Here is a 27,422-nt window from a genome sequence, read left to right as displayed (position 1 = left end):
CGTTTAGGGCTTTAAAGGTCAGCACCAACACTTTGAATTGTGCTCGGAAACGTAACTTCTAGTTGTATAGCAAGAGTGGGAAAGTTGTGGCCCTGCAGGTGCTATTAGGGGTTAGGGGTTATGAGAGCTATAAGGCAGTAACATCTGGAAGGCAACATGTTACCTACTTCTGTTGTATAATGGATGGACATTCCACTAATCCGATGCCTTTCCTTATGAAATCAGGGTGGCTATCCTGAGATTTTCCAGTTGCGAGTACAGCTACCATTATCTTGCTTAGCTGGCCTTGCTGGCTGGAGCCAAAGCAAGCTGGAGCCCCACAACTTTATTAATGTTTGTATTTATACCTCACCTTTCTCTCAAATTCAAGGCAGCTTAAAGGTAAAGGGACCCCTGACCATTAGGTCCAGTCGTGGCCGACTCTGGGGTTGCGGCGTTCATCTCGCTTTATTGGCCGAGGGAACCAGCGTACAGCTTCCGGGTCATGTGGCCAACATGACTAAGCCACTTCTGACGAACCAGAGCAGCACACGGAAATGCCATTTACCTTCCCGCTGGAGCGGTACCCATTTCTCTACTTGCACTTTGACGTGCTTTTGAACTGCTAGGTTGGCAGGAGCAAGGACCGTAAAACGGGAGCACACCCCGTCATGGGGATTCAAACCGCCGACCTTCTGATCAGCAAGTCCTAGGCTCTGTGGTTTAACCCACAGCACCAAGGCAGCTTACAACATCCAAAAACATCACTGCAAAATACATAGTAATAAAAACACAATAGTTAAGAACAAGTTAAAATACCTTAACATGTTTAAAACCAACATTATAGTTTGCCTGGCAAGGCTACCACTGTAAAAAGAAACCACCAGCTAAGAATTAGTCTTTCACAGCTGTCATGCACTATTTTCAGTGAGCTATCCCCAAGGTATTCCCTTGGCTAGCTATCAACAATTCAAACCCCATCAGTGTGTGTGTTAAGGGAGTGCAACTGTGCAAATCACTTTACCACAATTGAACTACCTTTGTTGTTCACCTATGTAGATTCACCTATAATGGCAACAAATGTTTCATGATAATAATTTTTCTACCTGTTGCTGTGAAACTCTTGTGACAACTGCAACACATTAGATGTTGGCCACTGGTTTCTATAAGACAGGCTACAAGGGAACAGCAGACATCTCTGTTGAAGGGATGTCTTAAATCAAGGGTACCATTTCTATTTATTCTTAGAAAGAATAAGACCCACACCCACTGTCCAAGTATATATAAATCTAGTGCTCATACACAGCAAATTTGATTCTTTATTAAAATAATATCGAATGGGAGCTTAGATCATAGGGTTTTTTAGCAATTGTGCTTGGAAGTTTAAGCGATTCCTTTAAACTTTAAATTAGATTTCTACAGCTTCTCCTGAATTGCTAGCTTTGCTGCCTTGAACAAAAACCTTTTACAAATCCAATTATAAAGATAGACAACCAGTCAATTAAAAGTAGCCAATTTTATTCAAATCAACATGTGCTGCAAAGTCCACATAATTGCCACCTCTTCAAAACAGTACATAATTAAAGTTCTTATCAAGTTGTCTTTCTTCCCGAGAAGTGTTTCAGTAGAAGCCAGAGTCTTGAGTAGCCCAATTAGGTGCCTTTAAAAAGAAGAAGCAAATTTGAAATTCAGGACACAAAGTATTTGGCATTCAAAGCTAATAAAAACTAATTATTTGGAAAATATTTCTAAATCTGCTTTAGTCAGAGTAACACATATTGCTGTGGATAACTTTAGCAGTGTATACGTGAATCTACTTTCAAGAACTTTAGGGCACTAGACTTTCTTCTTTGTTGTGGTGTCCACCATGTGGAATGCTCTCCCAGAGACCAAGGGAGCAACGGCTGCCGGGGGTGTTTGTTGCCAATTGAAAACACCCCTCTTCATGCAGGCTTTCCATGACCCTTAATATTATTAATGCTGCTTTCTGTGATTTGTACTGATTATTGCTTCTACTGGATTTGTTACTCTCTCTCTCACTTTTTTTTTTACTCTGAATCATTTTGGTATTTCTTTCCATAAATGAAAAGTGGTATAGTAATCTTTTAATAAATAAATAAAACAAACCTATTCCATATTCCAACCCTAGAAGACAAGCAAGTTATATTTAACCATCTCACTGTAATCCTTTATGAATTTCCATTTTGGAGATTTCTACTTAAATTAATAATATACTGGCAGGACAACATGGACTTACCTCAGCCCTACCGCCTAGGTTCAGTTTTTTCTCAATGTTCATAGCTAACATCTGACTCCGGAAAGACAAGCTTTTGGTCTTTTCAATCACTTGCTGATAAGGTGATACTGCATTGTTTCCCATAACAACATGGCCCTACAAAAAAATATATACAAATATTGCCTCAAATGCTGAAAACAGGTTTCGTACGGGATACAAAATTTACAGGGTATTATTTGCCTTCCTTATGGAAGGAAACTTATGGGCATACACATTGATGGAGATTTTATTCCCTTCATATTTACGTCATTGATGAACAGGGTTGCCGTTAACTTTCTAATACTCTTGATGCTTAGCGAATGTTACAAAATCCATCTCACCCCATTCTATACTTGGTTAGCATACACAAGGCATATGTAAGTTTTCTAGTACTGTATTTATCCTTCAACAAATTTCTGATCTGCATCTCAACCCATCCCTAAATGTACCAATTAATTTGGGACAAGAGCTGAAAACAGGTGAACACTGGGGAAAAAGCACACTTTCTCCTGGGGATTTGGTCACCAAATCTCTGCTTAAATGCCAGGAGTCCTAACATGAGAATGTTGGGGGGTGGGAGGAGACAGTGAGACTAGGAACATGCTGAAAGTAATTATAAAGTACTTATCACATCCTTGATCTTCTATGCCCTCCCCCAGCTTCAAAACCCTGCCCCACTACATTATAAGCAAATTCAGATCAGGCTAACAAGCTGAAACATAATGCGTCCACACAAAACAAAATAATAATAGAGGCAAATCAAATATGGCCAAAATAATCAAATCCATCAATCTGAGATTGTATCTAAAATGGCAACATCCATACATAAGGCAGAAGTAGCAGCAGGCTTGGGGGAACTTATAGGTTGGCATAAGTCCAAAAACTTCAGGAAAAGCTCTGCAAAGGTGGTGGGGGCAGGGCGGGAGGGCACACAGAACTGAGCATGGTCAGAGTTCATGAAATGCAGAGCCTGGCACCCTGAGCAGCATTTTGTTGCATGACCCAGGTATACATCTAAAATATTCATCTAAAGCCACCCATTCCATGCATCTTGGAGTGGTGTACTCTTGTTCCTCATTTAAAAAGTGCTAAAGGTCATTTTAGTATAAAATACTGAGCTGCAGGGCCATGGGGGAGGGGAGAAGATAGCAGGAGTCAGCAAAAAGCCCTTCAGTAAAATCCAGTTGGGCGACAACTGTATTAGGAACAACCCAAATGTCACAAAATAAGTGACCACATTTTCAAAAACATGGAACCCGTGGCCTTCCAAATAATGGAACTACCACTGCCATCATACTTGACCATTTGCCATGCTGGCAAGTACTGAAGGGAGTTGCAACAGGTTCCCCATCCCTGGGCTAAATGTTACTCAATGCAGCAGCAGCAGCAGGGGGGAAAGCCAACAAAAATACAGAATTAGGCAGGATACTGTAGCCATGAGATCTTGCTGCTAGTAATGAGTTTTAAGAGTTCCCCTTAATAAATCAGATTATGCCGTGCAATGCAATGGGAAACCTACCAATTTTGAATCTATCTTGGCATCAAGCCTTGCGTTCCGAATTAAATTCACAATCCATCGCTCAGCTTCTTCAGGGGTCATATTTAACTTATCTGCCAACATACTGAAGAAGAAGAAAAAATACACTTTAGAGACCATTAGAGAACATGCTAAATAATTGTAAATAATATGCCTGATGATTCCAGCATCTTTGCAAATTTTGCAGTGCTTTAGTCTGTTTTAAACACTGGTATTCTAACAGCTGACAGCAACAAGAGAGGGATACATAGAAAAGCGAAAACACCTTTTTGCACCACAGAATATTCTAGGTTAAAATTTATCCTAACACATATAAAGGCCCTTTAAATTTAGCATCAGGGAGACAACTGGCCGACTGTTTACAATTCATAAAGTTTGATCCACTGTGGACTCATCTGCCCATTTACACTACAAAAGAAAAACAAAACAACCGAGAGGTATTCATAGAAATAAGCTGATGTTATTGTGTGAAACACTTCACTGTCCGTCTGATTCATGTTGAGAGCAGCTAATAACACAACCCTTTACAAATGAGTGAGATTCATAGATCATTTCATGTACACTGTTTAAAAACCATGTTACACTAGTCACAATAGTTTAAATTTATGAAGGAGAAGGCCAATTATAATGGGCCAGAAATTAGAAGGAATTAGATTTGGTTAGGTAAGTAGCTAATCATTAGGACAGCAACACACACTATAAAAGGACTCTAGACACTACTTTTCATTTGCTAAATGTCTGCCTGCTTTTTGACAAAGTAAACCATTGCAGGGATGGATTTCATGTTAATTCAATTAGTAATAAAGCACTGGGCAGATGGCATTTCTATGTGTTGCCTCAGAACACTTGTTCCCAATATCTGAGAGTCAGACATAGGTTTGTAACAATATGATCGCTCTTTCAAGGAGGTCGCTTTATGTCCAATGTTTTCTCTGTTTCTTATTCTTTACAAGAGCCAGCCCAGATCTGCTGCTTTGTCAACAGACACTCTGCAGATGGCATTTCCTGTGGCTTTCTAATAAGTTTTGGGCTCTCTCCTTTTTGGTGCTTCATTTCCTTGAGAATTACAAACTTGAAAATTCCCCTAGCTGCTGGACTTCAGAAATGCTCACTGTTTTTAACCTGAAACCTGGCCAACATGCTACACTGGAACCTCTGTTTTAATCATTCCCTAATGCAATCTCTGTCTACGTTCTACTGAAGCTTAGTTACTTTGCCTTCTGGCTGCCTGTGTTAAGACAACATACTTTTAAGTTATTAAATTTGCAGGATTATTCTCTCAGCCGTGGAACTTCAACTACCCAGTAATTTGTTAAAAGTGTTTCCCCCTCCTCAGGTTAAAATCCTACACATGAGACATCTTGCTTCAAACTAATGGTGGTTGTGCATTGGCCAGTGAGCTCACACAGTATCACTGAAAGGGCAGGGCTGCCCTCACATCTTTCTACTTGCCCCTTCAGATCTTCAAATTTGTTGTCTGAAGAATAATATGAAAGACCATATGGAAACAGTAACTCTGAAACCAGATTAGGCATATTTATTTACGAATTTTTATCCTGGTCCCTAATATTGAGGTTCCAAACTGAACTGCTAATCAGTTTTAATTATTTTATCTCATTTTAGAAAAATATCTCATACTCCCTCAATAGTTATTCAGAAAACAGTTTTAAATATATTGACTGAGCTATTTATTTTTAGGTGTGGGGTTGCATGAAAATTAAGGTTTGATCTGTGTCTCTTTGGTTTGAGGTGCTGTACTGTTGTTGAAAACAAATTGTACCATCCATTGGGTTACAATGACTAATCAAGCAAGAAGACTCAGTCAAATGCACTTCCTCCCTGAACTGCATTGATTTATTCATATTTCTTCCCCAACAGTCATGTCTATATACACTTAATAGCTTCAATCACTTCTCTTGTCTGAAGCCAGGAACTTAGTGCAGAGGAACTGCACTTTTAAGTTTGATCCTAACAGGTCAGTATGATGTGGCAATTTTGAGAGAAGATCTGAAATTCACATGTCCAGCCTCTCACACACTGGCTGACTATAATGGTGAAGATGAAAGAGAAAACTTTCAGGATGTATGGTTTATGACTTCTGCAATAAAGCTCTGAAATATTTAGAAGGCACCACACTTAATGAGACATGGGAATCTCTGCTCCCCCTTCCTGGTCATGGCCACTTATATGTGCCTACTGACACAAACAAGCACACACATGCAAGTTAAGATGAACAGATAGGTCTCCAACATCTAAAATAATTTTAACTCACTGCTCCTATAGGTAGCCCACGGTGATGTCAAACTTTCTGTGTTATTTTTAAAGGTATAATCAGTTGTTTCTGAAATATACTGCTTGTATATTTGATGGGTGGGCTGGTTTCTCTGCTGAATTTTAGATCTGACAGTAGTTCTTATTGTTCCGATATGTTGTTTCAGATTACATCAATGTTTAAGGTGTCATGCAACTCTTCTTATCTAAAATGTTATTGTTGTATCTTTGTGGCATTTCTAGGATACAAACCACTGAGATTTCTTTGAAATATGAAGTAGTATACAAATTATTCAAATAAATAAAACAAGGACCTGCAACTGCACAACTTCAAGGCCCTTTATCCCTTCAGCTGCTCCCTACGGGCTAGAGGGAAGAACCCAGACCCCTGGATGAAAGCTAGTTACAGGGCGCCATCACCCCTGGTTTAGTACGATGGCTGAATGTTGCCATACTGTTAGTTCTTTTTAGCTTACAATTCAACCACTATTGAAGCAACTTCATGACATTATCCGTTAAGTACAATCTGTTACCAAACTAAGAGAGTTTTCCTACTGAGCTTTTAGTTTTCTTACTTTATGCTGATGCACTGATGGATGCGGCAGAAAGTCTCAAATATAAAGAGACGAGCATTCTCAATGAAGTCTTCCAGACATGCCACCAAGAAGAAATCATTCACAAGAACCTGCAAGAAGCCATACAGGAATAAAAAGGGTGAGAAAAACGCCAAAGCTCTGACAATCACTCAGTTACAAACGCCAAGCCCTTAAAAATATCCTGAAAGGAAAGGTAAAATTAGGACTGTGGATTCACAGTATGAAACATACATACCCTTACCTCAATTAACCCCTTGAATTCTCCCACAGACCACTGTGAGAAAGAAGTAAAAATACCCTTCAAAACACTGTACTGATGAGACTGAGGAAGTTTCCAGCTCACCTAGCCCCAGACAATCTAGTGTTAGGTTGCTGAGGTTGAAGATTAGATGAGCAGGATGCTAATCATGTAGCCCCAGATCTGAGAAATCTCAAGCTACTGTGTTACTGGTAGGGAGGGGCACATTTCCCCACTATTCCCAGCTCTCTCAAACATTAATTGACACTTTAAGCAAGAGATTATGAATACCTGGAGGTTTTTGTTTTGGGGCAATATAATGAATCCATGGCCAACATATAGCCTCTTTGTTATTAACAAGTGTAATCTTTTAACAAAACTCTTACCGATTCACATTCTCTCAGCTTTTTCTGAGCTCCATCGAAGTCGAAGTTCACATACAAACACTCTACAAACTCTGTTATTGGGTCCTTATAGGTATAGGATTCCTGTATAGTGAAGAATAGTTGTGTGATTAACTCCAAATTCTACCCCCAAACATTTGTATCAAAAAATCACTTATTGCTGGAGTCCCCATCTTGGCAGCAATGGGCACCACAGAACTCATCCCAAATTATTATAATAAGCTATTTACAAGCTTTTGGTGTTGCTACTAAAAACAAAGTTTCAACTTGGTATAGGTGCTTCCAGGTGGCTTGTTAATTGAGCATTCATCCTGATTTGTTTGCAGAGAGATTAGATCCTATTGCGTTAAATCAAGTGCTATCCCATACTTTCCAGTAGATTTACCCATTCTTGTATCATAAAAAGTCTGATCTTTTGAGGAAGCAGTTTTGTTGTGCCAGACCTCCTAATCAGTGATAATTGCACAACATGAATTTGTTGGCATGTGACTGAACCCACCCCATAATAGCAACAATCTGGTAGGGCCCACAGCCTCTGTTCAAATACAGTCATACTTAGGAAGTAGGCATTTTATGATTAGCAGTATGAGCAAAGTATGCCTTACCTGCTGAATAACCTTGACTAAGTCTTTCAGCACTTGCCTACGTTTCCGAACATCTTTGTTTGTTATTACTGCTGTAGTCAGATATCGAAGAATATGTGGGCACATTGTCTGAATTGCATTAAGATACCTGCACAAGCAGAATGTTTTGTAGAGTGAGAAGCAGAAATTTTGAAGGAAACGAGAATATAAGAAAACTCAGGTTCTTCACCTGCCAGAAAGTCAGAAGAGGAAAAAGCCTTGCCTACTGGAGCTCCAGCAGCTTTTATAGTAGTAGCAGCAGCAGCAGCAGTAGTAGTAATTTATTACTTATACCCCACCCATCTGGCCAGGTCTTCCACAGCCACTCTGGGCAGCTTATGGGCCAACTCTGGGCCAACAGAATATTAAAAACACAATAAAACATCAAACATTAAAAACTTCCCTAAACAGCTTTTGTTTTCCTCATCCCACAAAAAACAGGAAAAAGTAGGAAGCTGCCAGTGTCTCTTACAAGATCCTGTGCTCTGGCATTTGCCCATAATCCTCGCTGAAAAAGGCCTATTTTTACATTAAGGGTGGCATTCAATTAAGTTTTACTCCCAGTAGCCCCAGCAAAATTAATGGACCAACTTAGTAATGTTCATTAATTTCAATGGTCCTGCCCTGAGTAAAACTAAGTTCAATATTGTCTCCCATCAGTTAGAATCAACTGATCACAGATCAAATCAAGCTGTCGTAGTATTTGAACCCTGAGGCAAGTTTACCAATCTAACCATCAGCAAATAATGTTTTTGAACTCTCTATAACAAGTAAGACTATTGAGCAGGAGTATACAATTTCAAGCACACATCGTAAATATTTTAAGTTTAAGCTAGACAGCAGAGTCGGTGGTAATATTTGGCTGCTTTTCAGTTTGTTGCAAATTCAGGACATTTCCTTAATGGGAATACTATGTTATTATGTTACTTAAAATTGGTTACTCTCATAAAACATTATCAATTTCAAAGAGGTTGTACTGTATGCTAAATGCTATAGGAATGTTTTTAGCTACTTTTACTTGTTGTTTTTTCATGTTTTGTTTCTGTTGCCATTCCTCCACCCTAGGCTGCACTGGAAGGAAGGGCAGAATGTAAATCAAAATCATCATCTCAAACCAAATTGTGAGATGGTAAATGATAGACAAAATATACACTAAATTCCACACAAATTTAACCTCCTAAATTGTAATATGGTGTTGCACAAAATATGAATTCAATGGAATTAGGCAACAGCAGTATTCCAGAACAAATCAGGATTGACTGCAGATGGAAAATGGGTGCAAACTTAAGTGGAAACAGTTGCCATCATAATAAGAGTGCAATAAAATTATTTGGAGTAGAGGTTGTCCGAGACAGTTCAGTCTTGAGATCAATTCACGCATACTGTTTGTCTATAATGCATATAATGGCTAAAACAGATGAATCATATGTCCTTGAAAAACACTAGAAGATGGCAATTAATCAGTGCATTACCTCATGCAACACTGACATCACCACCCAACTACACTGAAATAGACTGTACTCTTAAAATTCTTTGTGGCAACTTTAAATGTAATACAATATCAGAGACATCATGCCAAGATGAAGTTACCTATGAAATAATGCCTCTTCCAAGTTTATGGTAGTTGCCACTAAAAGGATTTTACCTGTAATATTCAGCCCTTCAGTATTTGATGCATCATAGTACAGCAGAAACCTTTAAACTTGGCACATCAAGTATCAAATTGCTAATCACATAGCTAAGTTTCTACGGTAATGTAACATGAAGCACTTTGTATTGGTACCTTTCATTTTTGTCAAGAGTTATACTTAACTTCATAAATGTAATCAAATTTCTATTCAACTCCTTAGATTTAAGAGTTTACTTCTGTTTCCTAAATGTCTGGGCTTCACATGCTTCTAGCCAGATTCTATGCATGTTTATGCAGACATACCAATTTTTAAAAGTGTAATAGTATATGGAGCTATACTGTAGCCTCAAAACCGTGGAAAGGATACAACAGTACATTTCACTTCAAAGGCATAGAACAACCTTCTAAAGTATGTAGGAATATTTAACATCATCAGGGCAGAAAACTGGATTACTACATTCTTACACATCCCCTTTATTTTTGTAGGTATATATTAACTCACTGGGGCTGATAGAGAAAAAGATCAATTATGTTATCTCTGCCTTTAGGATGGTTGAAGAAAACGAAGAGAGACCAGTGAATGAGCCATGTTCTCTGCTGAAGAGACTGGAGAGGAGAGCTGACGGACTGAAAAAATAGAAAGGTATTTTACTGAACAGTTTACATTTACAGTATTTAGTTCTTGGATCCTAAGGAAACTTAAGTTTACAGGAGGGACATTCCCCCCCCCCCCAAACAGCAAAATGCCCATTTTCCAGGATAGACTCCACCCCTGTGAATTCAGAGGTAGCAGTGGCTACAGGGGGTGGAAGGGACAGAAAACTCTCATTTAATTTTTAGTATTATTATTAATAATAGTAATAATAATAATTTATTTAATAATAATTTATTTGTACCCCGCCCATCCGGCTGGGTTTCCCCAGCCACTCTGGGTGGCTTCCAACAAAATATTAAAAATACAATAAACATCAAACATTAAAAACTTCCCAGTTATCCAGGCATAATGGTTTTTAATTTCTCCCTTCTAGCCCATTTTAACCCAAGATTTCTGAACAATCTGAATTTGACTCAATGGGCGTGCCAAAAGAAACTAGTCATATAAATTGCCACTTAGCTCTGGTGAGCAGTACATTGGTTATAAATTGTGTTGGGCTGCCCTGGGAGAGATAAAGCAACTAACTGATGATGATGATGATGATGATAGTTGAGTGGCAAAACTCATCAATTATTTCCCCCACTGCCACAGCACTGAGCACAATTTCCTGGCTTTGGAAATGCAGAAAGCCAATTCTATGTATTCTGGCCTCCAATTGTTTGTAGGCTAGACAACAGAGTCCCAAGTACAGGTCCTGCGTGACTATCCATGAGCCACCATACCAACCAGGAAAAATCATTCAACATAGTGCCCAGCCAGTACCGTAACTCTACATACTACTGCCTCCTCTGCCTGCAAGCAATAGCAATAGCAAAACTGCAGAGGCACAGCTCACGATGCCACCCCAGGAGAGGTGGGACCCACTGCCTCTGCAATCACAACAGCATCCTTACACTACACAGTTGACAAAAGTCAGAGGCAGCATGAGTTCGGAAATGCTATAGTGGAACGGTATAGTTGAGCAACATGTTTTGCATGCAAAAGACCCCAGATTCAATCCTTAACGTCTTCAGGGCAGCCTGGTAAAGGTGCCTGTCTTAAACCCTTCAGAGCCTCTACCACTTACAAGTAGGCAAACTTTGGTTCTAATATCCTATGGTAATACAGTGGTACCTCAGGTTACATATGCTTCAGGTTACAGACTCCTCTAATCCAGAAATAGCACCTCAGGTTAAGAACTTTGCTTCAGGATGAGAACAGAAATCGTGCTCTGATGGCAGCGGGAGGCCCCATTAGCTAAAGTGGTGCTTCAGGTTAAGAACAGTTTCAGGTTAAGAACGGACCTCCGGAACGAATTAAGTACTTAACCCGAGATACCACTGTATGAGAACAGAAATATGCCCTAAAAACACACTTTCTACACAGATTTTAAACTTTTATTGTATCTTGCCACTTGCTACTCCCCCTCTGAATGCCAGATTCCCATTTTTTTAAGCAATAGGGAATCATCAACAAATCAGTTGCTTTAGCTGACTTCCCAGGCACACCATGAAAAAGTTGCCTAAAAAGAAAGACTCCAAGTCTACTGCTAACCATAACTATTTTGAGCAAAATGTGAAGTGATATTAAATATTTGCCAACATCCACCAGCTGCAATTCCTCTTCCCACACCAGCTATCTGTCAATATGTAAATAAAAATAAACTCACATTATTGTCAATTGTCTCTTTCAATCTTGTAAGGTCCTCCATGGCAGCATCCCAGTTTTGCATCAGAATTTCAGATGCCAGCTTTCCCCAGAGTGAACTCAAAGCATTTCTATCTGTTGATGGAACCTGTTTTAAATAAGTGAATCCAATTACAATAACCACAATAATTTAATACTTCTCTAGGTCAAACATTTTGATTAGAGACTTGCTGGCACCAGTAGAGAGAGAATATGCCACTGACATGCTTGTTCCACAATTTTGGGAGAATGAGCTGTGTTTCATTTAGCAAATCAGTTTTGATTTTCTAGGAAACAATCAGCAGCACTAGGCATTTCCAAGGAGATTCAGCTGGAGATTTTAAAAACCAGGAAAGCCTGGAGAATTGGCAGCCACAGCTTCTGCACAGAACTTTCAATACAAGCAATAAGGATTCCTTTGTCAACAATACTTCAGTGTAGTTTGGGGTTTCACGCACTAATTTAAAAGGGTTTAAAGCTTAAATAATAAAACCACCAGCTCTACAGAAAACCTCTGCTAATCAGAATGAGGAAAATCTATAGCAGACTACTATAGTCTAGAGTAATGGCTTGTACAGACTGCTTATGGGGGTGTCATGACCCTTTCTGTAATTTCAGCTTAAAATATCATTATATAATAGAGAACTCGTAGAATTACAATATGCACCCTTACAGCTGAGCATGGGTTGTTGCAACACATTTATTCTTTCTTACTATTTATAAGACACCCTGTAACACAAGTCCACATTTGTGGCAAAAGAAAAAAATACTGTACTGAATTTCAAGTGAGGGTCAATCAGCTTTAGCTGACACAGGGCCAAACTGCAAGTCATTCAGAGAACAACACTCTAGCCTCAAATCCATTACAATGGTACTTTCATAGCATGTGTTTCTCAAAAATCTCACTTATCAACAAATTTCTTGTCAAAGACAAGTAAACTAGCTTCTCTCAAAACATTAACGGTTGAATATTTACCGTATTTTTCGCTCTATAACACACACCCGACCATAACACGCACGTAGTTTTTAGAGGAGGAAAATCCGTAGGCATGCCACCTATAGGCATTCCCTCCATAACATGCACAGACATTTCCCCTTACTTTTTAGGAGGAAAAAAGTGAGTGTTGTGGTGCAAAAAATACGGTAACCATTATTTTAAAATCTACAGAATATAACTGAAATTCTGAAAGACTGAAGAGGAAAATACCTAAGAAATTCTTATTTAAAAAAGAAAGAAAAGTTAGATCAAGCACTGCACATTGCCAGGTCTCCAGAAACTGGATTTCCTCTGCCCTTGAAGTTTCTGAAATTTGAGCATCAACTACTGCCTCATCAGCTAGTTGTCGCTGTGCCCTGAATGCTACCTCATTATCATTATACTTCCATCCCAGTAACAAGCTTTGTCATTTAACTGAAAGCTGTGCTCAGAAAGATCAGAGAGACTAAATTTGTTGGGGATATCAAATAATGTCATTCATACACACTCCAGAACCCTCAAATAATATTAGAACCATACGTATTTTCATCCCCCCTAGCTGAGGGTGGGGAAAGATGATGACATTACTTTGCTCAAGTTTGGGGCACAAGGTCATACATGCCATTTTTTACTCAGCTCTGCACAACTTCAGTTGGCACTGCATAGTAACCTATTATCAGGTAAGGCTATATTAGAATAGACTAGCTTCAATATGTCAGTCTACCCAACCATTAATTTCCATTTCTAAGCAGAATAAAACATTCATTCAACCAGCCACAAAAAGTTCACGGCCCTAGATTTTCTCTTACTTTATCACCACACAAAATGGCATGAATAATCAACTCTTCATGTTGTTCTCAGTTGCTGCATTTGTCAAAACTATTGGTATAAGCCCTTTCCAAAATACAAGACTACTACTCAAACTCTTTCATGATATTAAAAGGAAAGACTGACAAAATTCTCAAAAGCAACCACTAAATTCAGCATTACCAGCTAATTCCTTCACTTTAGTTGTGCCTCAGCACTTTTCTGTTTCTGTAATTAATTTAGAAATTAAATGTTCTGCTATGTATTTTATGTTTTTATTTATTTTCCTATATTTAAGCCCTGTTGCCAGCCCAAATGATACCTCAAAGCAGCTTATACAATACATACAGCAATAAAATCACAATGAAATAAAACAGTATTAAAACAGTGAAGCAATAAGCTACAGTCATAAAAAATAAATCATCCCCATCTGCATACATATTCATCAAGTACAATAGGTAAAATAAGAATCTGCAACAGCTTTGTGGCTAGGTCTCACTGGCTGGACTGGTGTGGTGTTTGAAAGCCAAGTCAGCATCTAACTTTTCATGTTGCAGTTACAAAGACAGGACTCAAGTGAGGTAAAGACTAAGTTAATTGCAGCAGTGCCATTCTAAGAAATAGTTTTGTTTCTTTTTAGGCAGGTACACTGTTTGAATACAGCTGAGTTGAAAGAATAAGATTTCCAACTTGCTCTCAAAAATCGCACACAGGCACACAAAAGGAACAGTGATTTTGCCAATAATTTAGAGGTTTTGCTAGAAAGTGTCTACCATGAAAGGAGGAAAAAGCAAACTCATATGGATGTCCATTTTGGGGCCCACAAACTTAATATAATCTTAAATTATTTATATATAGAAAAACTTACCAATACTCTAAAGAAGTACAGGTATTCTGCTGCTCCTGAATAGTTGCCACATTCATACTGAAATTTTGCATACCTGTAGAGTGTATCTAGATACTCTTGCCTAAACTGCAAGACAAACAGAACAAATATCAAAAATGTTTCAAGAAATTGCTTTGGAGGTAGTTCAGTCTTGTCTAAATATGCAGCGGAATAATGTAGAGGCAAAGTTCTGAGGGCACAAAATTATTGATGGTAGGGGCTCATGAATTCTCCCCAAGTGCAAAGCCACCATAGCAGGGAGCATGGTGGAATAGAACCTATTTCTCAAATATACTAGGACTGTTTTTGTTTAACTTGCAGGAAGTCTGTTACATTGCAGAAACATTCAAAAAGTTATACTTCAACCACAACAATGAAGTCCTCATTCTGTGCATGCTTAGACAATGCTGAAATGGACAAAATCTAATTAAAACTTGACTTTGTGAAAAGGTAGAATGAGATTAAATCAGACTTGCCATTAGTAATGTCAGCCAGCACTGACAACCAGGTGACTAGATTGTGACTCAGAGGCCTCAATTTCCCCTTTTAAAAATTCACTTGACATGCCCAGTTCAGTGCTGACTGAATTCTCATCACTTAGCTAGCCAGTAGATGTCAAAACCTTTAGTTGTATTTGCAGGGGGCTTTCCAGCTTGCATTCCTTTTGAACCAATCAATACACAGGGTTGTATCTAACCAAGACATACTCAGAGTAACTCCTTTGCTTTCAATACTCAAATAGAATGGTTAACCTATGGCCAATGGAATTACTCTGCTCCCACTAAACAGACATCTCTCTCCACCTCACAGCTCACACTGTGAGACTAAGCATTAAAATAGCTGCTCACCATAAGTTTAGAACCATTGCATAAAAGAGGTATATGATTTTAATATTTAACTGTGCTTTTATAACCTGCCCTGGGACCACTCAGTATAGAAGACAGGCTACAAATACATACATCACAGAAGGACACAATCAATCACATGACCAGTTCTCACATCTGAAGTCCATTTATTTTGCATCATGCATACTTAATTTTACAGATTTAATAATTGATACCTACACCATGTTTGTCAGCTAAGTAGTCAAATAGCATCCGGCCATCCCTGTAATAAAGAAGAGTTCACTGTAGTGCTATAAATCACACAAAAACATTACAGAGAGAAACATTTCTGTTCACTGAAAGCAAATTCATTTTTCTACATTTCATATATGAACAAGTGAATTAGTTTTCACTCAAGGCCAACTCTTACATTGCTGCAAAATTTACTGCATGTGTGGCAATTAAAGAAAATGATGTGAAAATGATGTATAGATGGTACCTAACTCCAGTAAGATTAGCAAAAATGTATAAAAATAAAGAAAGTAAGTGTTGGAAATGTAAATCAACAAAAGGGACATTTTTTCATATGTGGTGGGATTGCAAAATTGTTAAGTACTTGGAAATTATTTATAATGAATTGAAGGTGTTTAAAATAACATTTGTTAAAAAAACCAGCAGCTTTCCTACTAGGTATGACAGGAGTGGATATGCCAAGACCGCAAAAAGACTTACAGTCATACCTCATGTTACGTCCGCTTCATGTTACGTCCCATGGCAAAACGGAAGTACCAGAAAGGGTTACTTCTGGGTTTCGCCACTCACGCATGCACAGAAGCACAAAATGACGTCATGTGCATGCACAGAGGAGGCAAATCGTAACCCGCACATGCGCAGATGTGCCGCTGCGGGTTGCATTCTTTTCATGTTGCGAAAGGGCCTCCAGAACGGCTCCCGTTCGCAACCAGAGGTACCACTATATTATTGCACAACACTGGAAAGAAGTAGGTGTCCCAGCTAAAGAAGACTGGCAAGTGAAGTTAATGGAATATGCAAAATTGACTTTGAAATTAAGAGGAAGAGATTAAAAGTAATTTAAAGAAGATTGGGAAGCCTTTATTGCATATATACAGAAGTAATGTACACAGGTTAATACGTTAGCAGGATTTTAAAAAGACTTGTAAAGACATTATGCCTGGACAATAAGTAATTTTAATGATTTTATCATTTAAAATGGAAATGCGGTATGATGATAAACAATGGAACCAGGGAAGGAAATGGGGGAAGTCAACTCTACTTTTTTCTATGTTTGAATATGCATTGTTGCCTTTTCTTTCTTTTTTTGGAAAATTAATAAAATAATATTTTTTTAAAAAAAGTAAAGGTAAATCTTAGATCCTAAGGCAATGGGATACAATTGTCGAAATATCCGAGTTACCCTGTGCAACCTTTCCCAAATGTTTCTGGCTGCAACTCTGAAGAGCCCCAGCTAACATAGCTGTGCTGGGCCTGATGAGAACCTGATGAGTCCAAAACATGTGGAGAGCACCAGATTGCTCTAGTCTAGAGAATGAGACATGATTAGCTAAATGGAGGTTTAAAGACTCAATTTCCCATGTGGAATACATGTCAATGTCTCTCATCTGAAAGAACTTTCAAGTTACGAATTTCAAAAATGTTTGAATTAGGTTTCACAAATTAAAATCAACAGAACATCAGCTGCACATAGGCAGAACTATTTCCATTTCTAATCTAGACGATAAACCATCCTAGTGACTACACAGGCTACAAGCCTACGTACACTTACAAGGTATTTACAACTGGGAGACTTACTTCTGAGTAGGCATGCATAGCATTGCACTGAGGCTCACGCAATTAGAAGATCAAACTTGAAAAATTATCCAATTACACTCAAGTAGCAATTCTGCAAACTTTTGCAGGAATGCAACATCCAAAAGCATTACCTAGTAGACTGCATTTGCCGTGTAGTTTCTGGGTCTTCAAACATTTTGACAATAGGTTCAGTTTCTGCCTGAAGCTGTTTTAGCTGTGCAACAACTGTGGTTCTCTTTTCACGCAAAGCTGATGAGAAAAACAGAAAAACTAAGTTAAGTCACCTATACAAAAAGTTCTGTCAGCAATAGTCAATCAAGCAAGATAATACTGTGTACCCTAGAATTCTCAAATTTTATTATTATTATTTAGGTCCTAATCAGCTAGACACAATTATTAGCTCAATAAAATCTTTTGTTTAAATGTGTCTTGCTCTGTATCTCAGCAGAGTAGCCCACAAGATTCAAGAAAGTGATCTAAACACCCATTCTGAATGCAATGGGGAAAAGTGAAGTTTTCAAATGGGCTCAGACAAAGCAAGCAACAGCCTGAATAAATCAGAAGTACTACTTGCTTACCAAACTTTTAGAATATTTATGGTGTCCATTTTTTTGAAGGGGCAAAAAAGCTTGAATATAGCAGTTTAGATGTCTGAACACTTGACTCCAGCTCCACAATACTAATAAATATTTTAGGCCATAAACATTTTCTTGAAGAGTTTGGATATAAACTTAATCTGTGCATTGAGAAAATGAATGTGAACAGATTTAAGTGGGAACATTTTAGACCAGAAAAAGTGTGACAAAATCCCTCAGTGACAGATAGATCCAGGCAAATACAAGAGACATTTTCCAGGGAGTCCCAATATTCCACCAATGTGCATCAAGTCTCACCTCCTACCCCACTGCATAAAGAATGACTTGCCTGATAAGGAAGGATCCAATATAGATGAGCTATACCCTGTTTTAGGGAAATCTTGTCATTAAAAGAAATATGGAAGTAGAGAAGAGCCATCTGGTTAACACCAATTCTTTGTAATACAGTGGTGCCCCGCAAGATGAATGCCTCGCAAGACGGAAAACCCGCTAGACGAAAGGGTTTTCCGTTTTTCAATGCGCTTCGCAGGACGAATTTCTCTATGGGCTTGCTTCGCAAGACGAAAATGTCTTGCGATTCTTGCGATTTTTTTTCGCTCCCCACCCCCTTTTTCTAAGGCACTAAGCTGCTAATAGCCTTTTAGCAGCTAATCCGCTAATCCCTTAAGCCTTTAATAGCCGCTAATCCGCTAATAGCGCTAATCGGGTTGCTTCGCAAGACGAAAAAACCGCTAGACGAAGAGACTCGCGGAACGGATTCTTTTCGTCTTGCAAGGCACCACTGTATTTACATAATTCTAACTGAAGGCATGTCAACTTCGACAAGTGGGGAAAGGAGTGGGTCCTTTCTCATTCGTTACTCTTCCATTCATCACTGAGGTCACTGCCTCTACCACAGCAAGAGACAGGCCAGAACTGTTTTTTCAATGTGGCCCTTCCCCACGCCCCCAAAGCAGACATAGGCTCTAGGCCTTGAGGATAGACAAATGAATCTCCCTTTGTCTTTTGTCTTAGAATCTGTGTTGGGATGGGAGGAGGCATGCAAACCAGTTCCGACAGTGGGACTCAGAAGCCAAAACATTAAAATATATGAATAGAACTGAAAAAGAACTTTGGTAGAACAAAATGACATTATTTTTTAAACAAACGATTTGGATTTAGTCAACATTAAAGATCAGTACATGATAGTAACTTAAAGTCGTGGGCTTTATTATTTTTAAGGCACGAGGGCTGACTGTAGATCCTGTCACAGTTTTATTTGTAAGTAGATAGCTTACCATGAGGAATATCATCAGAATAAAGGTTTTTGTAGACATCCATAGCAAAGTCCACCATATTGGTGTCACTAAGGAGATCCAGTTTTCCTTGAAGTAGTTCCTTTTCATTGTATATCTGAAAGAAATAAAATAGCAATAGTTTTAAATATTACCTATTACTTTCTATTTAATTTAAAGTTTGTGTTTAAACATTTAGATGTCACCCTTTGGTTTGCACAATTACCAAGGTAGCTCACAATCAAAGTACAGTGGTGCCTCGCAAGACGAAAAGAATCCGTTCCGTGCGTCTCTTCGTCTAGCGTTTTTTTCGTCTTGCGAAGCAAGCCCGTTAGCGGATTAGCTGCTAAAAGGCTATTGGCAGCTTAGTGCCTTAGATAAACGGGGTAGGGAGCGGGAAAAAACCCCCAGGAATCGCAAGACATTTTTGTCTTGCGAAGCAAGCCCATAGCAAATTCGTCCTGCAAAGCACCTCCAAAACGGAAAACCCTTTCGTCTAGCGGGTTTTCCGTCTTGCGAGGCATTCGTCTTGCGGGGCACCACTGTACTGAGTACAATGAAATCAGAAGAACAAATAGAGCTCTATAATTAGACCCTGCCAATAGGAAAAATATTTAGTTCAGACCTTACCCTGCTGCTACTTGAAACTTACTTATAGCCCTTCAAGATAACAAGATGAATGAATTCATACAGACTTTGAGAAGTCTATTATTGATGGCACGAGGGGAACTGAAGAGAAATGAGATCATGCTCCAATGTTATTGGCTTATAGATTACATGGTATATATTTCCAATCCTAAACAGAAGAATCAAACTGACTGAACAATGGTATTTGAGGTCGAACAGACACCATCTGCCCTGTGGGGAGGAAGTAGAGACTGAGGGAGGGAGGTGAAGACAACATTAGACCTTTATCCAGCCAGAATGTGGCCTCCTCACCTGGCCAATTTTACATGTTAAATCATTTGAGTCCTTTAAAATTCTGCCTTGGGTGCCTTGGCAGAAAGATGATATATTAATGTAATGAATAAATTATTTGCTTCAAGTACCCCAAGAAAGGTTTTATCTTCTACTATTTTTCCATTCAACAGACATTCTTGAAATGCCAACTAAATACTTTTAGAATGTATTGATTCTAATAATAACAGGAGTCAGTTTATTCAAAACAAAGCAGGCACAAAGTGCATCAACAGAGTTATATTTTACTGGAAGAACTCGTATTTGACAAATAACTTGCATGTATTCAAGCTAAACTAAATATAAGTACACCCTTTCTCCAAGTCAGTCAAATAAAGGACACTATTATCCAAATGTCCTTATACAGCTCTGTTCCAAACGCCTTGATACAACTCTTCTACTTTTGCATTTCATCAGCACATAGACAAACCAATATTTAAAAGTACTTGATGTCATCTACTGTTCACATGGGAAAATGGAAAAGTTTTTCATTCCAACTACAATCGTCATCAGAATTGTCTTCTCCGAACTGAAGGCTCAGAATGAGACCAGTCTTAAATTTTGTATTAAGCTGGTATATTGATTGAAGTTGCAGGAATGTAAAATTTTAATAATGGGGCAGGGAACCTTTGACCACTTTACTAATTTCATTTGGCTACAATCTGTTTTTCATACTTGACATCAGTCTAGTGCATTAAAGTATTCAAAGCATTTCAGGGATTTTGTCTTGCTATAATCCTTATATATCCCTTGCAAGATAGGTTTGTAATACAGTGGAACCTCGGGTTGCGAACGTGATCCGTGCGGGAGGCATGTTCACAAGACGCAAAGCTGCGTCTGTGCACGTGCGTGAAGTGACCCGGCGCTTCTGCGCATAGCACAATTTAGTGCTTCTGCGCGTGCGCTGAAACCCGGAAGTAACCCGTTCTGGTACTTCCTGGTTTCGGCACGTCCAAAACCCAAAAACGCAAAACCCGCAGTGATCGCAACCCGAGGTATGACTGTACTAGTCACATATTGCAGAATGTTGAGGGATGAGGGGTGCTAGGACTGAAAGAAGGTCTCAGGATGGATAAATATCAATGGGTTTTTCTTCTTAAAAAATGATTTTTTATTTAAATCAGATTTTTTTATTTAAATTGATTTTTTAAAAATTTAAATTTGATTTTTAAAATAAAATGCTTTTGGAGGAAAAAGCTTTCTAAAGATAGTTTTCTATTTAAGTTACATTATAGTCCAAGGGCTATTCATCAGGAAATAAGGATTTGTTTTAAGTTTTTCATGTGTGCTAAAACTCAGTCTGTTGTTTTTTTAAAACCGTTTAACCACGTCAGTTAACAAACATGGTTACATATGCTATAATGTTATTGTTTTAGTTAAATTGTTTAAGTTGTTATTAAGGAAATGATTATTTTTCTCCTTCCAATAAAGTACAGCAGAAAAGTTGTCCAAATATAAAAAGTTAATTTATTAAACCTCACAATAATTTCATAATTATCTGCCTTTGTATTTCTAATAGTATAACCAAATCAGTAATTTTTTATATGAGTGTAAAAACTACTCTGAAAATTTATTATTCCAAAAATGAAACCTTCATCTGGTTGTAAATACTAAGATTATACCAGCAAAAATGAGTCTTTCTGTAAAAAAATGATTTAAATCAAGTCCACCCTGGAAGGTCTCCAAATGTGTTTAGAGTAAAGGCAGAAATCAAACTGGAAACTTAGCTGTTTCCTAACTAACATGCCACAGCAGATCTTGTGGGCTGCGTCAAGTATTGTGGTATTTCAGGAGGAGATGCTAGTCCAGTTCCATTCGAGGAGCACTCAGGCAAAGTATTGACTTGAAACACACCGGGGCATAATGCACTTCATTAGTTTCAGAGTACTCTCCAAGTCATGAAAAGTAAAGCTAGCACTTTACATATATATAGCCTTTCAAGCATTCAAAAGCACTTCATGTACACTAACTGGTTGTAATCCTTGCAATAACCAAGTGCGACAAATTATTTATACTTCTTACACACCACCATTCCTCCTACTCACAGGTGGCTAACAGCTCATAAAAAGATACATAGATACAGAAGCCCAAAATGAAATTACAACTAATACATACAAATTAAAAAAACAGCAGCAGCAAACAATATACTTTATCAGCAACAGAGTGCAATTAACTAACAAATGCCAGGCAAAATAAGGTTATAAGTTGGCACCTAAATGCCATTTATTCAGGGGACAATATTATGTCCATCAGAAGGAAGTTCCATAAACAAGGAACTGTCACAGAGAAGGTCCTGGCTTGTGCCACCACCCCAGAATTCTCACTCATCAGCGGCAACATCAACTCTGCAGAGCTTAACAAACATGTCGGGCCATATTCAGGGGGGCACCTTTTCAACTATTTGGATTCTAGGTTGTATTTGGTGTTAGACATCAGTACAAATACTTTGGATTTGGCTTGGTGCCTAACATATAGTCCGTACAAAGTTCTCAGAAAAGGAGTGATATGTTTCCCCCTCACTGTCCAATACAGCAAACTAGTGGCAGCAGTCTGCACTTGCATGAAGACTCCACACTTTCTTCAAGGGCAGCCCCCTGTGGAGGGTGCTGCAAAAATCCAGGCTATTTTAGTTCAGGAATGGTCAAAGCTGACAAACCAACCAAATATGGGCTTAAACATTCCTTGACACTGAGGCCACCTTGGCCTCCAAAAATACCTTCAAATCAAGGGCTACTCTCAAGTTATACACTTACTCCTTCACGATGAGTGCTACTCCATCCAGAACAGACCATCTCCCTAATTTCTAGACCAGGGAACCACTGAACTGCAGTACCCCCATCCTATTAGGATTGTTTGTTTACTGGCTTTCATCCAGCCCATCACTGCCTCCAGATATTGGTCCAGCACATGTGCAACCTCTTCTCATTCAGATAAAATGAAGAGAAGCTTCAGGTGCCATCTGCATATTGAGGGCACTGCACTTGAAATCTCTGGATGACTCCTGCCTGCTGTTTAAACAACATGTGAGACAAGATGAATCCCTACAGGAACCCATATAAATGCCATGGGGTCAAGAAGCAGTCCTACAGGGATGAATGGAACCACTGCAACACAGTGTCTCTCCAAGAAAATACTATGGTCAATGGTATCAAACACTGCTGAGAGGAGGAGAAGTGTAATGAACCAGGCTTTTTCAATGTTCTACCAGGCTTGAAGCCCAAATGAAGTGAGTCTAGATAACCTGCTTCCTCCAGACACATCTGCTAGCCACCACACTTCTTAATCACCCTGCCCAAAAAACATCTGCAACTAGGCAGCAGTTATCTAAACCGTCAGGGTCCAGGTCCTCATTTTATTATTCCCCCATATTCCAGATAGGGGTTTGAGAGAGAGTGGAATAGTTCGGACAGCTAAAAATAAACTATGGTTTAGCAAGGAGCGGCATGCTGCTGCACCCTGCTAGAAAAGTGCACACCACACTCCTCCCTCCCTTCTGCTATTGCTGAGCTAGGAACAAAACATACCTGAGACTAGTTTCCTGTTGCCCAGAGAGGAATAAACTATGAATACTGGTTCACATGCAACAGGAAGTCAGCCTTTGGTTTGTCTTCTCCCTGGCACAGCAAGGTCAGGAATTGGGGCTTCCAAGCATGTTGTTCTCATGTTAAACCAAAGTTTATTTTTAACTATGGTTTAATATGACATCCCTAAGAGGAGTTCATGACAGAGGAGATTTGAACCAATGATTTTGATTTGTAGCCCTAGCCTCTTATTTATTTTATTTAACAAAATGTACATACTACCTCATCAACAAACCTCTAAGTGGTTTACAAAAATGATATAAAACACCAATAAAATGAAACCTTAAAAACAAGTAAACACAGACTATAAAAATATAATTAGCCTCAACTAAGCAAAAAAGTCTTTAGCCAAGTTTTTGAACACAATACCACAAAGCCATCTGCCTAATATATGGCACCACATTACAGGATTGATTCCATGCAACGACAGAATGAATGTTATGGGGCACTTATAAAAGTGTCAGATCAAAGCAGTTGGATAATTTGATCTTTCAAGCCAACTGACTCCAAGCTGTGAAGGACTTTTATGTATGAACATTTTGAATTTGCTCTGAAAACTCAGAAAAGAGCGTAATATGCTGAAAGACAATCACTCCTGTCAACTATCATGCAGCAGCCTTCAGTACTAACTGCAGTTTATAGATCAAGCACAAGGGAAGCCCCACATAAGTGTTTTGCAGTAATCTTGACCAACGCCTACTGTACTCAGACTATCCCAGTCCAAATCACTACATCTGTTGTGCCAGACAAAGCTGATAAAATGCACTCCTAACTACCCAAGCTACCTGGGCTTCCAGTGACTGGAACTAGAAGCACCCCCACACTGTACACCTGCTCCTTCAGGGGAAAGGCAACAGGGCATGCAATTGACCAATTTCTCTTGACACAGGAGCCGCTCGTTCACAGCACTCATCATTCAAGCTCCATATATTTTTTCTCTCTTCCCATCACCTGTCCAGGTCCCACACAGCATTTCCTGATTCAGATGTTATGAAAAAATACAAGTTGTGTTATATAGGCATATTGAAGGCGTCTTGCACCAAATGCCAGGCTCCCAACAGCTTCATATAGATATTAAATATTACTGAGAATACAATGTATAGCTACCAGGGAACCAAGAATCACACTCCCAACAATACTTTGGGACCAGAACCACTGCAAAGCAGAACCCCTTGTTCCCAATACCACAGTCGAAGAGGACTGATGGTACCGAAAGCTACAGGGAAATCAAAAAGGCAGAAGGACTTCCCCTGCCTCACTCTTAGTTAAAGTTAATCCTTCAGGACAACCAAGGCCCACAGTCTGATCTGAACCAAGACTGCAATGTGGCTAATGATCCAAGTCATCCAAAATGTCATGACCTTCTCCACTCCCTGCCCCTAGAAAGGGGATAATTGTGACTGGACTCTCATCCACATTAACAAATGCGTTCATCTTTAAGGCATCAGGTACCTTGCTTAATTTAAGTAGAATGGGAATCTGGGAGGAAGTGACTTCTACACGTATGTTTGTGTGTACATGCGCTTGTCTGTCTGTCTTGTAATACACGGGGAGGGGCTGTAGTGTGTGCATGCCCTTGCTTAGGAGCTTCACCCCAGCATTCAATCTCTCTTCGTAAGGCAACCTAGTACGCACGATGGATGCTCCCCAATTTTCAAGCACATCTGGCATGGCCTTCCTAGGCGCGCTGCCGCAGAAGTCGCATGTATTCAAGGGGCACGTGAAGCAGAAAAGGCTTCGATGCCAAAACGGAAGAGCAGTTGGGTTTGGGTTAGAATGAGAGAGAAGGGCCGTGCACTCTGCACATGCACAGAGAGCCCTTCTTGTTCTGTAGCCAAGCCTGCGCGTCCTTCCCTTCCTTCAGTCAAAGGGTTTTTATTTTGTTTTATTTATTTTAATTTAACTCCGCCCTCCCTTGGCTCAGCGCCCTTCCGCCGAAGCTGTTCTGACCGGGCGAGCCGCGGAAACCCGACCAGCGCGGAGAGGCCTCCTGGGCCTCGGCCTGGCCTGAGGCGGGCAAAGGGAAGCGACGGAGGCTCCCGGAGACGCTGCCCGGCTCACCCCCTCACGGGCCCCAGTATCCCCGCGACTCGAGGGAAGCTCACCTCTTTGACGGAGAGGAACTCGAGGAGCGGGAACACCAAGTGCCGGTCCAAGAAGTGCGCGATGCGCGTCGTCAAGTCGTACTCCGCCATCTTGGGCTCCAGGCCGCGAGGGAAAGGCGGGGCTTAGGAGCGCGGCGTCAGGCAAGCTGCGGGTTAAGTGCGCACGCGCGGCCCGACTCGAGCCCGCCCTTCCGTACCCGCCGCTCCCTGGCTGAGTCAGGGTTGTATGAGCGTCTTGCCGCGGGGCAACTCCTTCTGCGCACGCGCAAGATGAATTCCTGTTCCCCCACCCCCGTTTTCCAACGTACGTCATACTTTTCCTCCTCCCCTCCCAGACCTGGCTCCGCCTCTTCCCGCGGCTGCCTCTAAGAAGGGCATCGGCGATGAGCGGAGCGTGCGCATGCGCGCCGCCGAACACATGGACCCAGACGTTCGGCTCATTTATGCGCAGGCGCAAACGAGTTTTGGGGGGATTCAGGGAGTGTTGATGCTGATGATTCTGAGTCGTCCGAGTGGCGAGTCCCATCTCACCCGCCGACACTTTCCAGAGGGAGAGAGAATCCTCCAAGTCTGTTGCAGCGGAAGCAGCAGGCAACTTAAATCCATAACTTTATAATGACAGGAGAAGCTTTCAGTCTTATGCTGTAATATATGTCCCTGACTCTTATGGTGCTACAGAACCTCTTTTGTTGTTCCACGAACAGCCAGTCGGAAAAAAGATGCATGCATGTGTTCTGATATATTCAGCTGTACTTACTGAATGCTAACTGCACCACAGGCAATGAAATGCAAAGAGGTGGTTGTCTTTGTATCTCAATTTCACTTTGCAGAAGCACACGGTGCTCATTTAGTACCTTGAATTTATTCTCTTGTGCCTACTGACTGATCAGGAAACTTATTTTCTGGGTTAGTTTTTTTATACTCTAGGTCAGGAGTAAAAAAACTGGATCTGTCTGGAGGCCTGGATCTTTACCTCCCCCAGCAACCTCAAACAAACCACGCCAAGTGGCCAAACCTGAGGTCATTATTACATTAGATGATGACTTTGCAGGAGCTTTCGCCAGTGCCCATCGGCTGGGAGAGAACTTCTTTTAAGGGTGGTGTCATCAGTTGATGATAGATGCTCTGTGCTCTCAGCACCAGTTGCAGGTGCAAAGGGACATTTAAGGGGATCCTTCTCCATACCCAGATACCTTATTAGTGCTGAGGGGAGTTCCTTTGAAGGTGTGTTCTCAGCACCAATCAGCTGACCAGCACTGAGAGCAACCCCACTGACTACTCTAGGGAGTTCCCCGTGAAGAATTTTTTCATGCAACCAGTCCAGTCAGATATTTACCTGCTCCACACCTGATGTCACATATGGCATCAGGTGCTGGGCAGGTAGGTGCAGCTGGGGGAATTATTAGGCCTGCAGGTCAGAGGCTCCCCCCACCCTACTGCTCTGGGCACTCTCACATGAAGGTTGCAACCTTCCCCTAGTGTCTGGTATCTCCCTCGTGTCTTCTCTTGTACTTGCAGGTTCCACTCAGCTATTATGGGTAATAGACCTGTCCTCCTTGCATTTGTCTATTCTTCCCCGCAGCCTTAATTTGATAGAAACTGACATGAATGTTAATAAAAATAATTTATGTGTTACAGTATTAGCCTGATGGTCAGAGTTGTAACAATGACAGGAAATTCAATTACTGTTATGATGTCTTGGAGGAGTAGCTG

The 27,422-nt window shown here is 40.0% G+C and overlaps 1 protein-coding gene across 1 annotated transcript; it reads right to left on the bottom strand.

Annotated features, from left to right (window-relative positions):
- Positions 1-1,480: 1,480 nt before the first annotated feature.
- Positions 1,481-26,125, bottom strand: EIF3E (eukaryotic translation initiation factor 3 subunit E). The gene is made up of 13 exons (XM_083450623.1): positions 25,710-26,125; positions 19,070-19,184; positions 17,328-17,445; positions 15,607-15,649; positions 14,525-14,629; positions 11,857-11,982; positions 10,056-10,180; positions 7,906-8,032; positions 7,283-7,384; positions 6,638-6,747; positions 3,774-3,876; positions 2,237-2,371; positions 1,481-1,639 (listed from the first exon to the last, which is right to left on the bottom strand). The coding sequence occupies exons 1-13, from the start codon at positions 25,797-25,799 to the stop codon at positions 1,601-1,603; spliced, it is 1,338 nt and encodes a 445-aa protein (XP_083306749.1). The 5' UTR covers positions 25,800-26,125; the 3' UTR covers positions 1,481-1,600.
- Between the last annotated feature and the right edge of the window lie 1,297 nt (positions 26,126-27,422).

The sequence above is a fragment of the Podarcis tiliguerta genome (genome assembly GCF_965153285.1).
Source record: "Podarcis tiliguerta genome assembly, chromosome: 7".
Lineage (NCBI taxonomy): Eukaryota > Metazoa > Chordata > Lepidosauria > Squamata > Lacertidae > Podarcis > Podarcis tiliguerta.
This window is presented reverse-complemented; position numbering and strand designations above follow the sequence as displayed.

What these genes read in the sequence shown, in the direction of transcription:
- EIF3E (XM_083450623.1), bottom strand. Translation starts at nt 25,799, where the DNA reads ATGGCGGAGTACGACTTGACGACGCGCATCGCGCACTTCTTGGACCGG. An exon ending in CATCAGTGCATCAGCATAAA is followed by an intron (nt 3,877 to 6,637) that starts GTAAGAAAACTA and finishes CTTCTTCTTCAG; the next exon opens with TATGTTGGCAGATAAGTTAA. An exon ending in CCAAGATAGATTCAAAATTG is followed by an intron (nt 2,372 to 3,773) that starts GTAGGTTTCCCA and finishes ATTTTTTTGTAG; the next exon opens with GGCCATGTTGTTATGGGAAA.